At 31.1% G+C, this 15,902-nt stretch overlaps 1 protein-coding gene and 1 long non-coding RNA gene across 4 annotated transcripts; one reads left to right on the top strand and one right to left on the bottom strand.

Annotated features, from left to right (window-relative positions):
- Positions 1-2,634: 2,634 nt before the first annotated feature.
- LOC128201365 (uncharacterized) lies at positions 2,635-5,512 on the bottom strand. Its single transcript, XR_008253215.1, has 4 exons — positions 5,345-5,512; positions 4,529-4,725; positions 3,977-4,023; positions 2,635-2,803 (listed from the first exon to the last, which is right to left on the bottom strand). It is a non-coding gene; the product is annotated as an uncharacterized LOC128201365 (long non-coding RNA).
- Positions 5,513-9,429: 3,917 nt separating this feature from the next.
- LOC128201362 (uncharacterized) lies at positions 9,430-15,281 on the top strand. Of its 3 annotated transcripts, none has more exons than XM_052898122.1 (5): positions 9,430-9,602; positions 9,975-10,107; positions 12,538-12,635; positions 13,339-13,477; positions 14,507-15,281. In XM_052898122.1, the coding sequence occupies exons 1-5, from the start codon at positions 9,501-9,503 to the stop codon at positions 14,587-14,589; spliced, it is 555 nt and encodes a 184-aa protein (XP_052754082.1). In that variant the 5' UTR covers positions 9,430-9,500; the 3' UTR covers positions 14,590-15,281. The 3 variants fall into 3 exon arrangements, with proteins under 3 accessions (XP_052754082.1, XP_052754081.1, XP_052754083.1); XM_052898121.1 differs by having other exon boundaries at positions 12,538-12,644; XM_052898123.1 differs by lacking the exon at positions 9,430-9,602 and adding an exon at positions 11,666-11,922 and having other exon boundaries at positions 10,017-10,107; positions 12,538-12,644; positions 14,507-15,279.
- The last annotated feature ends 621 nt before the right edge of the window (positions 15,282-15,902 follow it).

Here is a 15,902-nt window from a genome sequence, read left to right as displayed (position 1 = left end):
AATAAAGCACACTTATAATATTATTAAAATGTATAAAAAATCAACACGGAACTAAACTCTACTATGTCACTACTCGAATATAATATAAAAAGAATTGATTTCATCATCATCAACATTATTATATCAACCGTTAACTGTCCACTGCTGAACATAGGCTACCCCATGTTGGGGGGTTTTGCCAGTAGTTGCTACGCTTGGTAGGCGAGTTGGCATGTAGCCTTTGGTGATGTTTAAAGAGGGATGCTGCCCATTCCTCCACCATTAAGTTCGCTTAATCACCTCTTACAATACTCACAGGAAACCAAGTGATGGTCCATTTTATGCCGGAAGCTATATGTATGTGGAACACGATCCACAATTCAGTTATGGCAAAACCAATTGTTTTAATTTAAAAACTAAAGTACTAAACCAATTTTGATAAAATTTCTATACGACTAATCTGTAAGTATATCCTTTTAGTTAAAAAAAATAATTGTCCAAATCGATTTACAACTGCCGAAGTTATGATGAATTAATGAACATAAAAAAAAATACAGTTTGAATTGAATTGAAATCCTCCTTGTTTCTGAAGTCGGTTCCAAATTGTACATTGTTAAAGTGTAGATAAATTTGAAAAAATGTACATATGTAAAAATAATAATCAGTTACCTAAACAAAATTAAGACTAGTCGCGACATCTGTCAATTATATTGAGTAACTTAAAGCAGTTGTTTCTTAAATATAACTTAGATGGTTCTAGAGACAAATAACAGATGGCAATAGTTGGAAATTTAACAAAATACGTAATTTCATGGCAAATATTGACTCTACTAATATACGAAATTAAAAAAAATTGTTTCAACGATATTTTAAAAACCGTAATTGAAAAATTTCATTATTCTAAGCCCATGGATTTATTTATTATTATTAGGCTATGCACTCTTTGCCAGTTAATAGAGTTTTATTAAATAAGAAGATAATAGTAAGCATCCTGTATATGTGTTATTATGGGGATTAGCAAACCTATTGTCAGTAATTCCTCCTGCCTGGTCAATCCCCGATGAATTCCTCGCGATTGGTAACTAACCTGAGTACGTACTTACCTTTCATTCCTCACTGGTACTCTTTTTGGATGAATAGGATTATACCAATATTAACCTATTAGAGCCTTTTATTTTATTATCCTGGATTACTAGTACAGTATTATCACAGTGTAAGAAAGAAACAGCAATAGTCCAACGTCTTTGACGTGTCCCGAACTATTATATGACAATTGCTCGAGACACATTGCTCTGTATGGAATCAATGCAGTAAAAAAGTAATTAATTATTAAGTAATGTATTACTTGTTAATTTAACACTGCACGCACTGGATTATGTGTCGTCTCACAATTTCTTTGTTTCATTTTGTTTGTCATGTTATATGTATGTATGTATCAACCGTTATTTGTTCACTATTGAACATAACAATCCCTATAAGGGGGGTCTTGCCAGTAGTTGCCACGCTTTATAACGAGTATGCGAGTTGATAACCGTAGCTTTTTTTTTTTTTATTAATGGGTGAAAATAGAATGGTAACCCCACCCGCGCTATCGGTATACACCGATGAGGCACCAGTAGAAGATGATAGGTGAGAATGAATGCAGGTCAGTTGGCCCACCATGTTGAATTCAACAAGAATTAACTATGATGGTTTCCAGGGGAAACCACGTGGAGGTCGACCTGACAGGGTACATTGCTAGTAATGGGGCTATTTGACCCCATTACTAACAATCCCTTTCCCCCTGATAACCGTAGTTAGGCCGCTGCTGGCCATTCCTCCATCATAAATTCCCTTAGTCGCCTCTTTCGACACCCATAGGAAAGCAAGTGGTACACGACGATTTAAATAACAAAGGAAGAAAATTAATAGTTTTATATTTTACATCGTAATAAATGTATTTAAAAAAAATTACATTATCTTATCCATGACCAGCTTAACCAAACCAGGTACAATTTTTCGCCATGGTGATCTCGTTGTACTATGCGATTCCCATGTTCTGTTTATATGAACAAAATCTAAAGTGATATTTTTTTCAGCAATGAACTGTTTTTTTACATCGCATACCGTGTTGTTAACCTCAATGAAAACTGAAAATATAATTTTATTACACTCATATTTCTATTGCAAAGCAGCTATACTTGTATAGCTGTTGTCTATATTTGTCCCCTATCTTTCTTATCGCCCTGGACTCTCCAGCTAGAAGTTTACCAAGGGACGCCAAATAAGCTATTTATTCTCACATGGGTGAGGTTGAAATGGCAAGCCCGCCTACGCTATTTGTGTACGCTGACGGGGTATCAGTGAAAGATGATAGGTAAGTATGAAATCAGCTTAATTAGTCTATCACAACAAATTCTCTAGAAATTGTTGATAATGATTTCCAGGGGGGACTGTGATGGAGATCAACTTGACAGGATATATTACTAATAAAGAAACCTCCAGCCCCCATATTAATAGCAATCCTTCCAACAAACAGATGGGTAAATGGCCCATATGCTTAGCCAGCCTAGTAATGACGATAGGTCTTCTCCAATAAACAGATACCTATGTCCAGCTGTGGGAAATTAAGTTTCTACTCTTATATATATGTATATTTTAGGCACCTACATCCTTTCCCATCACAATTCACTTTATGAAGAGTACAACGATCTTCAAACTCAGCTAGATTACTGGTTTTCTGATCATAGCCACAGATTTTGAAGTCTGATGCTGGGGTACAAATCTTCCATTTGTAGCAGTGATACAAAGCAAAATTCTTCACTAGGCGAGGGTCATCGAATTGCTAGAAAATGAAGTTATTTATTAATTTATTTATGATTTTGTATATACACTTTTAATATAAATATTACGTTATAACAAAAATGTACACAATTAACCTTAAAAATCTGAAAAGAGAAAATATCAATAGGGTTTGTATATAATATGATAAATAATATATTAGTAGCTCTATAGTTAGTAACAGTGTATATATATATATATATATATATATATATATATATATATATATATATATATATATATATATATATATATATATATATATATCTATGTATTAGATTAGCTATATTATACAAATGTCTTTACACCTTCATAATGTTTGTACGTAGAACACTAAACCAGAGGGAGACTTTGTACAAAAGTCGATTGCTTGGGTACCTCTGACCCATTCGTGTTTCTACCGTGAAGCAGTTATGTTTGCATGGCTATGTTTCGGTATGAAGGGTGGGATATGGAGTGAATTTACAGGGTACAGAGGAATGACATCTGAGTCCTCAGAAATGGCAACACATGGGGGGTATCATGGGCGAAACAGTATACTCTGTTATGTACTTGGCACCGCTCATGTCTATAGGCGACGGTTACCACTTTCCATCAGGTGGGCCGTCAGCTTGTTTGCCATTCTACGTTGTATATAAAAAAAATGCTTGCCTTGACAGTATCTAAAAGAAAGAAGAAAAGTGATTGACTATTGGTAAATTTCCCTGCCTACATATATCGAAAAAGCAAGCGAGATTACTATTTCATTTTCACCCATTAATAGTTAAAGACTGTGTTCTACAGGAAAAACAACTTCTTACGTGATAAAACCAGCCATTTTGATTTCAAAACTGAACTAATAAACTGATTTTGATAAAATTTCTATAGGACCAGTCTGTAAGTATATCCTTTCAGACAAAAAAAATCCAACTCAGATTAGAACTGACAGAGTTATGAAGTAACAAACAAAAAAGAAACTACAATCGAATTGACCACCTCCTTTTTTGAAGTCGGTTGAATATCAACTTGTGTTCTTTTGAGTATTATTTCAGTTTCACTAGTGTAACACTCCCAAAAAAGATACAAGCTTAAATTATAGATGCAAGTGATTTTAAATTCATTTTGTATAAAGACTAATATAATCACCGTTGATTATTAAACGAAATAATTATTAATTAATTGATGAAATGGTACTTACATCTTTATCATCCCTTTTACCGTTTGAAAATTGAGAATAAAAGATAACTGAAAATTAAACATCACATATACCTACTTTAGTACTATAATAGCATATCCAGTTAGCGGTTAATTACTAAATTAAAATCTTACAACACGTACATACAAAAATCTATCATTTAAGTTCATGTTTCGTCAAAATGCCGCATATATATTTACTGTATATTTATTTATTTTAATATTTACTTTATAACTATGTCATATTATAATATAATATATAATATTATTTAATATAGTTATTTATTATGTCTTTTTTTACTGAATCACTAGTTTTTTTGGCGATAATTTATACATTTACTTATACTATACAGATTTCTTTAAAACAATTTTAAAATACGTGATCTTGTATTCGCGAGTCCTAAATAGGTATTCAATTTTTAAATTCTCTTGACTAACTTATACAATCGAGTGTAATCATATTTTCTTTCTACTTTAATTACATATAAATTGGTATTTTTACCTCTCTTTTTAAACAGTTACTAAAATATGAATAAATCAGTCATCAAGTTCTTACCCAATAACAAAGGAATACTTCTATTCAACATTGTAATTTGTTAAACACTGTTTAATTAAACAACTAATCACAAGAAAATGTATGCATAACTGTTAATTATAATGCAAATAAATGAAAAACGATTATATGGATGGATAATTTTATTTAACGTTTACGTTTCAAACACTTGTTTACGTTATCTCTCGTTGCGGTAAAATCTGCAAATAATGACAAATTAAACATATATTATATGCTAGCGACACGCTTCCACTTTACACAAGTGTGATTATACATTTATATGAAAGTTTCATTATTGTTTATTATACATTTAAACCTTTTATAAAAAAAAAAACATATTAAATGCCTGTGAAACTCTATTTAAAATCCATCGTACAGTTCAGATAAATACGGGTTCGCGAAGAAACAGCGAGACACGGACATTGGTTTTGAATACTATTTAAAGACATATGTTTGACATACACAGCTGACCCGACATACGTTTTCTTGTCTAAACTCCATTTTTTTTCTTTGTTATTAAAAACTTATCCTTCTAGTTTACTATTCTAACCATACCTACAACTACTACTCGAACACCATCTGATCTCGAGGATTTCAACTTTATAAACGAAAGCCTTTTACCACATTGCTTCATATACCTTTCACAGCATTAAGCAAAGGACAATAATTTTTAAATTATCCAAACACATATTTTAAAAATTCAATATTTTGTACTGGAATCTAATATTGAGTCCTCGTTCAAAGGTCAGATAAGTGTTATTAATCTAAACTGTCACCGTTCAACAGTACTGATTAAGAAAAAAAATTAAATTCACAAACCATGGCCAGCTTCACAATTGTGCTTGTACATAGTACACTCGCACTGAAATACTTGGTACCGTTTGAGCCGACGATCTCTTCCACATATAGGATTCTCAATCACATGACAGTATTTGGCACGCCAACACCAGTACTTATTGCTAACAGCCTAACGACCGGGAAAGACGCTTGTGGTTTGCTGTTCAAGAAAAAGAAACTCTATTCATAAAAGTTTACAGTAGGTTTTTGTTATCGCTACTCTGGTGGGTTTTTCTCAGGGCATCGACCTAGGTCCCGTATATATTATCATTAATCGCCGTTTTAATTAACGTTTTTAATATCATAATCAATTTTACATACCTAACAGAATATATATTTAAAGCACAATAATGATTTTTAAATTAAAAATCTTTTTCTTATCAGCCGTTATCTGTCCACTGCTGAGCATATTCCACAATAGCCTCCGCCAATTAAGAGATTTTGCCAGTAGCTGCCACCCTTGGCAAGCGGGTGGGCAACCGCAGTTAAGCTTTGGTGTTGTTTAAAAAGGAACGCAGCTACTCATCTCTCGATTATTAAGTTCGCTTAGTCGCCTCTTACGATAACCACGAGAAAGAAAGAGATAACCAACTAGGGCCACACAGCGAAAAATCTTTATAATCTCTTCAATAGAGCAAATATAATGGCAATTCTTGTAGTATAATGACAGTCATCTTACTCTTGGTAAATAAAATTCCGAGTTCAATTATCGATCGGATCAATTTATAAAATTATCTTTTCTAAATTGAGTCTGGATGATTAAGGTGATTCTCATAAATTTTCATCACCTGGTTTCAGTGCCTAGTGGTTAAAATATCCTAGCTAAAAGACTAAGCAATTTTTACAATACATATTTATTTAGAAAATATTTTATTTATTTTTATTTATTCTTTATTGTACACAAAAATTACAAACATAAAATATATATGAAATAAAGATGTACAACAGGCGAGCTTAACTCTGTAAGAGTTCTCTTCCAGCAAACCCTGAGTGGAAAGGAGCAATAATTACCAGCGGGCAGTATGCGTACAATAATAAATATGTTAATAAAAATATAAGATGTTTAATATAAACTTAATATTTTATATACTATACTATAATAACGGTAGAGGTACAATCAAATTTTAAATAAAATACCACAATTAACGACTACAATCTTTATTCAATAATCTATAAATTTCATCAATGTCCTCGTTTATTCAGTGAAGGGAGAGATTTGCATTTCCCTAGAGCCGTTTTCGTGTAATCTACAAAGTGACGTATTTATGTATATATTAGTGCAATTAGTAATATATCTGACTACCCCGCAAGCGTAAAAATAGATATATGGTTTTTGCATGTAGGCCCCTATATTTGGAGTCCGCAATTTATCTCTTTTTTTATCCACTATCATGATGTAGGAAATTGCAGCATGCTCATCATTCGACTCATGCATACACTAAATGCAACCAAATACATAAAAAAATTGCATTTAATCAGCTAAATCAGCTAGATCATTGTCATTACGCAAATGTGAAAATGATTCATGGCTTAATATAGATATAAATTTGATTATGTATTGACTGTAATTCAGCTGTACGTTTTCCAAAAAAATATTATAAATAAATAAATAAATAGAATAAAATAAATTTCAAGCTATAAAAGATAAAGCTGCATAAATGATAAATCATTTGAACTAAATTGCTATAAATAACTCAATATATTTACTTTCAGAATTCAAACAATTGTACTCCAACATGTCGCAGGTGTCGAAGAAGCGACGAAACTGGCCTTTCTTGTTAATTCCACACTTCTGTTTACTATTGTGATAGCATGTTTTAGCGTTATAGCATGCCTGGCAATATTGAGAAAATGTATTGAAAGATATATAATTACATACTAATATAATTACAAGATCAAGAATGCGTCATAGTGTATTAAAATGCTGGTTATGTCTATAGATGTAAAAAATTAATTTTTATATGATATTTTAAATTTTTGTTTATTTAATTTTTGTTTTTTTTTTTAATCGAGATCATTGCATGACAAATATATTTAAAAATGTACAATTATATGTAAAATAATTAAATATAATCTGACATCTAAATTGATATTATTGCTTGTACATTAGCTACCTATCAATATAATTTTGCTACACCCAAACAGAGTTTCATATACTTACTCTTCATAAGAACATTCCGAAAACTCTATATTATGTACATGAATGCATTATAATAAATAAATATAATTGAAAATAATGTGAGTTACATGCGACAATAATCAAAATAATTATGTCTGCACTAAATGATTATCTATTTATACAATTCGATAATAAAAAAAAAAAACATTAATACGCGTGCATAATACGAAGTTTGAAAAATAAATTACAATGAAATTCATTCTTATTTTCCAATTTACAATCGTTTAGTCCACTTGGGTTTTCGCAAAATTTTACCTAATTCAATAAAATATATAATTGTTCACTATAAATAAAAATGTTATGATGAAATATTCACACTTCATATAGTACTAATGTGTCCGATTATAGAATATGAAATTATACAATAGAAAATTATAGCATTTTCTATTAAAAATATTTTAAAATGAAAAAATTTTTAGAAATTATTAATACCAACAAGAAATTAATAAACATAATAATGAAATGATAGTGACTAGTAGCCCATTGCTAACTTTATACTCTATCACATCGAAACGATCCCTATGTGACGTTTGTTAGAAACTATTATAATTCACTTGAAGTAATTTAGTCGGAATGTAACAAAGGATTAGAGGCTCTACCATGAAATGTTTTCCGAAATTTCGGGGCCGAACGAAACACAAATTTGATGTTAAAACTAAATATTACATACCGTTTAAAAATATTAAAAATGTTAAAATATCATTCCTTTGGACTTTTACAATAGAATTTATGACGAACAAGATGTTAGGCTTCATTTACTGAACCAATTTCGAAACCGAACGTATTATGGACGAAAACACAAAATTAAGTCTGAAAATTCAGAACTTTATTTCATGATAGACCCCCAGATTTCATCTTCGCGTATCATCTTTCAATGGTCCTCACCAAGATAAACCAATAATGCGAACTAGAGTACCGTATTAACTATCATCCATAAAAAAATAACATCTTTATAATATTAACTATAGAAATAATAATAATTATACTAACTACGCTAGCTTCAAGCGAACAAAAACTCAAGATAAATAACAACGTTCCTGAAAACAAAAGAAGTGAGATATCGTTTATTACAATAATTCCAACAAAACAATAAAAATTGTATACGTTATGTTTTTAATTAAATATTTATTTAATTAAAAACATGGAATACCTTATGATTATGTATATCTAAGTGATGTAAACAGTACATAATGTACGTATATTTAAAATCTAACCTAACAGCGCTGTAGCGAACCATCGAGCCATTGTGAAATTATATTTATTACTTCTCGCATCAAAAAGCAATAAACTAGCATTCAAAGTATTTCAATTTATAGTTTATAAGGCTTTGTACACATTAAAACCATTTTTTATTTCTTTATTGACGTTACAAAAAAAAATTTGGTAAAAAAGGTGCACTTCTTTACTTAAAAGCTTTTTTTTTTTTTGTTGTTGTTGTATCAGCCATTAACTGTCCACAGCTGAACCTAGCTTTTCCCATAAGGGTATTTTTGCCAGTAGTTGCCACGTTTGGTAGGCGGGTTAGTAAACGCAGTTTGGCTTTTGTTGATGTTTTACGAGGGTCGCTGCTATCCATCCTTCCACCATACTGGGGGTGGTGGGGTAGCCTATTCCTACAGATAAAATAGCAAGCGTGCAAGCTATTGTTATATAAACTTAAAAAGTATAAACTTATGTACCCATCCATACACTTTTTTGTTTAAAGCGGCAAACTACTGAAATTAACATGCTCGCTCATCATATTATTAATTTATGCCCCAGAGAGGTAATATAAATAATAATAATAAAATAAAATCATATTGTAACTATTGTAAAAAGACCTTTACATACAAATTAATTCGATCACCAGCAAATCGCTATAAAGAAAAATCCATTCGAACAAATAGTGTATTTACCTACATATGTGTACAGAGGCAAAAATAAAATTCATAAATCTTTTATAAATGCAACTGCATATTAATGTCTTCGTATAACATTATGAAATACATTACTGTTGTTATAATATTTATCTTTATTTTTAATATTGAAGAAAGTAATCAAAGATTTTCAAAGAATATACAAGTAGGTAACATCAGTAATTTGATAAGTCGTTTTGTGTGTGTGTGTGCGTGTGTGCGTGCATGCTTGCGTGCGTGCGTGCGTGCGTGCGTGCGTGCGTGCGTGCGTGCGTGCGTGTGTGTGTGTGTTTGTTTGTAGAATGGCATACAAGCTGACGGCCCATCTGATGGAAAGTGGTAAACGTCGCCTAGTAACATGAACAGTATCATGGATATAACAGAGTATATAACTATAATATATAATATATAGTAACATAGTTAGTAAGTAAAGATTTATGACTTCTAGAATGAAATGCACTTAGTGTTTTATTCTATGAAGTAAATTCTACCATGAATGGATTATCTAGTAAGAGAAAAAAACTACTTTTTCTGCCAGCAATACTGTTTGGAATCGAAGTTTTGCCTGCATACAGCTAAGAGGCGCTGTGGTTTGGACTATAAAACAAGGGAAGTGAGACGTTTTCTGGACAAATGTGACATGTTAGAATTTAACTGCCGATATGAAAGAGGTTAGTATCTATTCATATTACTCCACTCGCATTAATTTACTGTCAATGTTATTGTAATCATGTCAAATATTATATATATATATATATATATATATATATATATATATATATATATATATATATATATATATATATATATATATATATATATATATATATATATGTATATATATATCCAAACAGTAGGTGGCGGAAACCACCAACAAATGCATTCCCAAAGAGGGTTGACGTCAAACAGGCGGCCAGATGTAAAACTATAAGCCAAATCCTTTATTAATATGGATAAAACCATATTACGCCGACCCCAAATAATAATTGCGATAAGGATAGGAAGATGATGATGATGGAAACGTACAAAGTAGTAAACAGAAAGTTAATATAATATATAATATAAATAATTATATCTTTATTTTACTTTCTAAAAGCATTTATTTAACGTAAGACGCGAATAATTTAATTTATTTTTTATATCAAATCTTTAGTTACTTGTAGATGTGTGAGTGTGTAGGCGGCAAATACAATTTAGTATTTTAATTTGATATTTTCTACGGCTATTAACAAAATCAGTCTCTCTTTAATAAAAAAGAAACGCCGGAGGTGTTACCGTTCCTTTTCATTGTCATCAGTAGTTTTTTATTTAGAATGACAAACAAGCTGACAGCCCTCCTAATGGAAAGTGGTAACCGTCGCCTAAAGACATGAACAGTACCATAAACATAACAGAGTATACTGTTTCGCGCATGATTTCCTCTCATGCGTTGCCATTCCTGAGTACTTAGGTGTTATTCCTCTGTACCTTATAAATTCACTGCCATACCCCACCCTTCATATCATAACACAGCCATGCAACACAATTGTTTTACGATAGAAACAAGAATGGGACATAGGTGTCCAAACAAACGACTTTTGTACAAAGTCTCCCTCCCTCTCAATATAAGTATATATCTTGTACTTTTACTTGCACATATTTATTTCTTCGATTTTAGAGGGGCATACCATATTATCGTAGAATATACTCAGGCAGATAATATTCGTAGTAAATCCTTCTGGTAGCTGTTATTCTTTAGGCATAAATATATATTATTACTTTTTCATGCCTGACCCCGGAATAAAATCCTAGCTGCACTTGACTACTTCTATAGCAATTTTCATCGAAAACAACTTATCAATTCATCCATTAAAAAATAAAAACAACATAATATATGTACTTTCGCTTTTAATGAATTTTAAGATTGTGTTCCGCAGAAACAACTGACTTGAAATGAGATGACTTAAATGAAATCATGCTAAAACCAGTTGTTTTGATTTTTCAACTAAACTATCGAACCGATTTAGATAAAATTTCTATGAGACCAATCTCTAAGTACATCCTTTCAGACAAAAAAAAGAATTCTTCAAATCGGTTTCTAATTGACAGATTTATGAAAAAGTTTCATAAACATAAAAAATACAACTAAATTGACTAGTTCCTTCTTTTTTTTAATAACGCTTGAAAATAATGGAAACTTATATTTATTTATAATAAAAAAATAAATTAAAAAACTTGAAAATGTTGCAGAATTCAGAATTGCATCAAATAACAAATGTGGCCACGTACCTCCATTGTAAAATATTTACCAAATTGTCAGTAGCAAAGTTCCAGGAGGTTAGTGAATTAAACGGAAGTTTTGCTATAAAATAGACAATAGTGAAACCGTGGACTATAAACAAAGTCGTAGTAATAACCTAGCTAGTTGTTTTATCGCGACAATTACTCATTGGAGTTTGGAAGCGTATCTCGTATTAGAAGAATGACGTTAACAATTTATTTATCAGGTAAGTTCTAGATCAGGTTCTTTATCAGGGAGATTATATTAGTCTTGAGTTACCCGCAAAATTAAATTGACACAAAGTTTTGGTGTCAATCTAATTCAAACTGACGACCTGTGAAGCCTATAAGTCGAAATTATAGGGTAGATACTTAATATTTTTTCCATAGAAATTTTTCCCAATTCGCTTGTATTTTTTGTGCGTATATTAGCGCTGCCTTATCAAAATAACAATCAATTTTAACAATTCTTTCTGCAATCGACAGGCTTTACTCCCCTGTTAGTTTCATAAAATAAATTAAAATAAACAATTTGTCTTGATTGAAATCACTGTTCTTGCAGGGCAAATTCCTGAAATATAAAATATTTATTTCATTTCTCGTTTGTTCCTTATTCCAATAGTAAGACTAGGTAAGTTTATTTTATTTTACAATAGTTCGAATGGCAAACACGCTGACGACTGTCAGTACGCCGTGTATAGACCTGAACAGCATCATGCGTTAGCTTTCCTAAGGACTAAAATATTATGCAAATCCCTCCATACCTTGTAATAATACTATTTTCAAACCAAAACACAGCCATTACAGCAATAACAACTTAATTATTTTTTCTGTTACATTAGCTTTACCAGTCCTTCTATTTGTGGGCTGTTTGTTATCCGTGGTGGCCCATGGACCACCTCAAGATCGCGACAATGAGGACATCACTATGGGGAGGAAGGTAAAAAATGTAATAAAAATTTAAATGTACTCTTATATTGAAATGAAATTAATTTATTTTGCTAGAATGTAGGTAGTTTTCGATGAAAGAGGTTTACATTTCCCATATACATTCTGCCTCTATGTCGGCGTGCAAATTATTAACAATATGAAAAATTTACATAATTCTACATTATATTTCCCCTTATTTACTATTTAACACACACATAATTTATTACAGTAAATAGAAAAGAAAACAGGAGCCAAAGTGTCGATCACATCTCCAGTATAGACTGTCAAGTATATTTGTTTTTTTTAGTAAAATATTCATTGATGGTATAAAAAATATTACATAACAGCCAATTCCTAAGTTTATGTTTGAACGCTGTATGAGCTGTTATTTCTCTAATGTAATTTGGTAGATGATTGTAAACTTTAATAGCCATACAATATGCATTTCTTTTATGTAAATCTAACCTACACTTTGGTTCACATAATTTGTCATTTGGTCAATTATCCCATCGAATCGATTATAGGATTCTTAAATACAAACTTACGCATTTTAAATATTTTTAATTAAACATTAAGATCGTCAAATAATAATTATCATAATTTTAATAAACGATTGACAAAAATTTATTACATTGCATTATTAATATTCCCTCTCCCCCCTGTAAAATAGAATAGTTGATATCATCTGCTTATATTATTTCATGTGGCTTTAGATGGGACCGAAATGGTGCAGCATGGCGAGGGTGTGCAACCATGACCGTGTGCCGATTTGTGGCATCAGCCACGCAGGCGACGTGATGGGCTTCAGAGATCTATGTGACATGTTCGATTTCAACTGTATCAGGAGACGGAGTTAGTATTTTGTTACGTTTTCGTATGTCCATTGTTAAATATAGTTTACGAAACAAGTATCTACTTATGTATAAAAAGTGTAGATATATATATATAAGTTAATATTCAAGAATTCTTAAATGAAAGTTTACTTGAATAAAAATATTTATTTCTCTCTTTTAGATATGTAATATCATATCATCGATAAAAAAAATATATCTTACTACTTAATATAATAAAATTGTAACTAGACGACGTCTGTACATGGAGATATTTAAAAAAAAATATGAGCAATAGAAGTCAAAATAACCATTTTTACCAGTGATTTTATTATGTCTTTCTGTCTGTTCGTTCTGGTATCACACAAAAACTACTCAATGAAATTGGATGCGGTGCAGTGACATTTGTATTCCTGAAGACCTAACTTAAAAACTAGTGTATGTTTTATATTGACAGTCCATCTAGAAATTCATTTTTCTATTTCTAAAATCCATACATAATAACTTACGAGAAAATCCAGTATTTTGTATATTTTAGTGCAAAACAATTTAAATTGAAAGAAAGTATCGAAGTTTAATTTAAAATTAAAAATTTTGTTCCACAAAAAACATAACGACTTCAACAGACGAAATTAATTTAAGAACAACATTGAAGTAAAATCCTGTCAATTGTAAAAAGAATCATTAAAATGAGTGTAAATTGCAAACATTTATTTATGAGACGGAGCATAAAAAATAAATGGTGCAAGAAATTTATATAACAATGAAGGTTATTAGCATTGAAATCTCTCTGCTTTATCCTGTAAGGATATGAAGGTACATAAATTGACAAACGAACCGGATTGTGGTCAGATTTTTTTTTTAAATTGGCAAACAAGTAGTTGTTATAATATTGATACAAAACTAAGAACGCAATTGTTTTTTAACCGTCACCTATGTTTTAGAAAATAATTTTAAATTCAGAATATTATGTAACGGAATATTCATTAATAAACTTAAAACTTGATAAAGAAATATATATTCTAATGTTGAAATATTTTCGTGTTTTCAGATTACAAGCAAACAGCGTGTCCAGAAGATAAATCAATACTGACTGTGTCACGTCGACCCACAAATAGTTATTATGATGATTAAACCTATACCTATGTTTGTATAATTGATTTTTAAGTGTAAGCACAAATCAAATCAATAAACAATGGGAACAATATACCCATTAACATGTATGCAACTTTAGGCACAGATATCTCGTTTTCTTTCTTTAATATGCATACCTACTACGAATATATACAACTATATAACAATTAAAATTTATAAGTAGTAATAATAATACGTATTTCATAGTTATTATTAAAAAAAATCCTGCCTTTTAAACTATTATTAGGTATTACAAATAATAACCGATGTATGATTCCGGCATAGAATGGTCAACCTCTTCTCTTCCCGTGGGTGTCGTAAGAGGCAACTAAGGATCGAAGGATGAGCAACAACGACCCTCTTAAAATGTAACCAAAGCCTAACTGTGGTTGCCAACTCGCCTGTCAAGCGTGGCAACTGCTTGCAAAATCCTCTTATGGAGAAGGCCTATGTTCAACAGTTATCAGCTGATATAATGCAATAATATAACATAATAATAATGGCCGTGTGGTCCCGGCATAGAATAGTGCCACCTCTTCCTTTCCCGTGGGTGTCGTAAGAGGCGACTAAAGGAGGGCGAGGGATGGGCAGCAGCATTCCTATTAAAACATCTCTAAAACCTAACTGTTGCCAATACGCCTGCCAAGCGTGGCAACTACTGGCAAAACCCCACAAGAGGGAAGTTTATGATAATACAATAATAAAATAACTAACAATGCTAAAGGATCGTTTAACTTAACAGCCAAAACTGCTAAGTCTAGAAAACCAAAATTTAGTACACAGGCTTAATTTATAACCTAAGCATCCGCTAAAAAGGTTTTTGGATACTAGACACCACGCGTGCAAAGCCGCAATCAAGAACTAGTAGAATTATAAATCTTAAGCTTCTTGAATATTGAATGAATATTAAAATAACCATTTCTCAAATATCGTAAGTAAGAATTTCCGTTTTGGTTACTCGATTATTTTACTTTAAAATTCATGGGATTTGTATAATCCAAAAGTAAATTCTACAATGATAAATTATGCCGGATTATCTATTATTCATATTTTATATAATTCATATGAATTACAATGAAGCTGATAATTACAACACCCACGTCTACAAAATTATCTCAATGAATATTTTACTTAAGATTTATATTTTTTTTTTTTATACAATTTAGAATGGCAAACAAGCTGACGGCCCACCTGATGGAAAGTGGTAACCGTCGCCTATAGACATGAGCAGTACCATGGAAATAACAGAGTATACTGTTTCGCCCATGATACCCCCCATGCGTTGCCATTCCTGAGGACTCAGGTGTTATTCC

The sequence above is a fragment of the Galleria mellonella genome, unplaced genomic scaffold (genome assembly GCF_026898425.1).
Source record: "Galleria mellonella isolate WM207_F2 unplaced genomic scaffold, CSIRO_AGI_GalMel_v1 utg40, whole genome shotgun sequence".
Classification (NCBI taxonomy): domain Eukaryota; kingdom Metazoa; phylum Arthropoda; class Insecta; order Lepidoptera; family Pyralidae; genus Galleria; species Galleria mellonella.
This window is presented reverse-complemented; position numbering and strand designations above follow the sequence as displayed.

Bases quoted from the DNA above. Each gene is read 5' to 3' on its own strand.
- LOC128201362 (XM_052898121.1), top strand. From the start codon at position 9,501: ATGTCTTCGTATAACATTATGAAATACATTACTGTTGTTATAATATTT. The intron at 12,645-13,338 runs GTAATAAAAATT...ATGTGGCTTTAG, and splicing joins TGGGGAGGAAGGTAAAAAAT to ATGGGACCGAAATGGTGCAG. The intron at 13,478-14,506 runs GTTAGTATTTTG...TCGTGTTTTCAG, and splicing joins CAACTGTATCAGGAGACGGA to ATTACAAGCAAACAGCGTGT.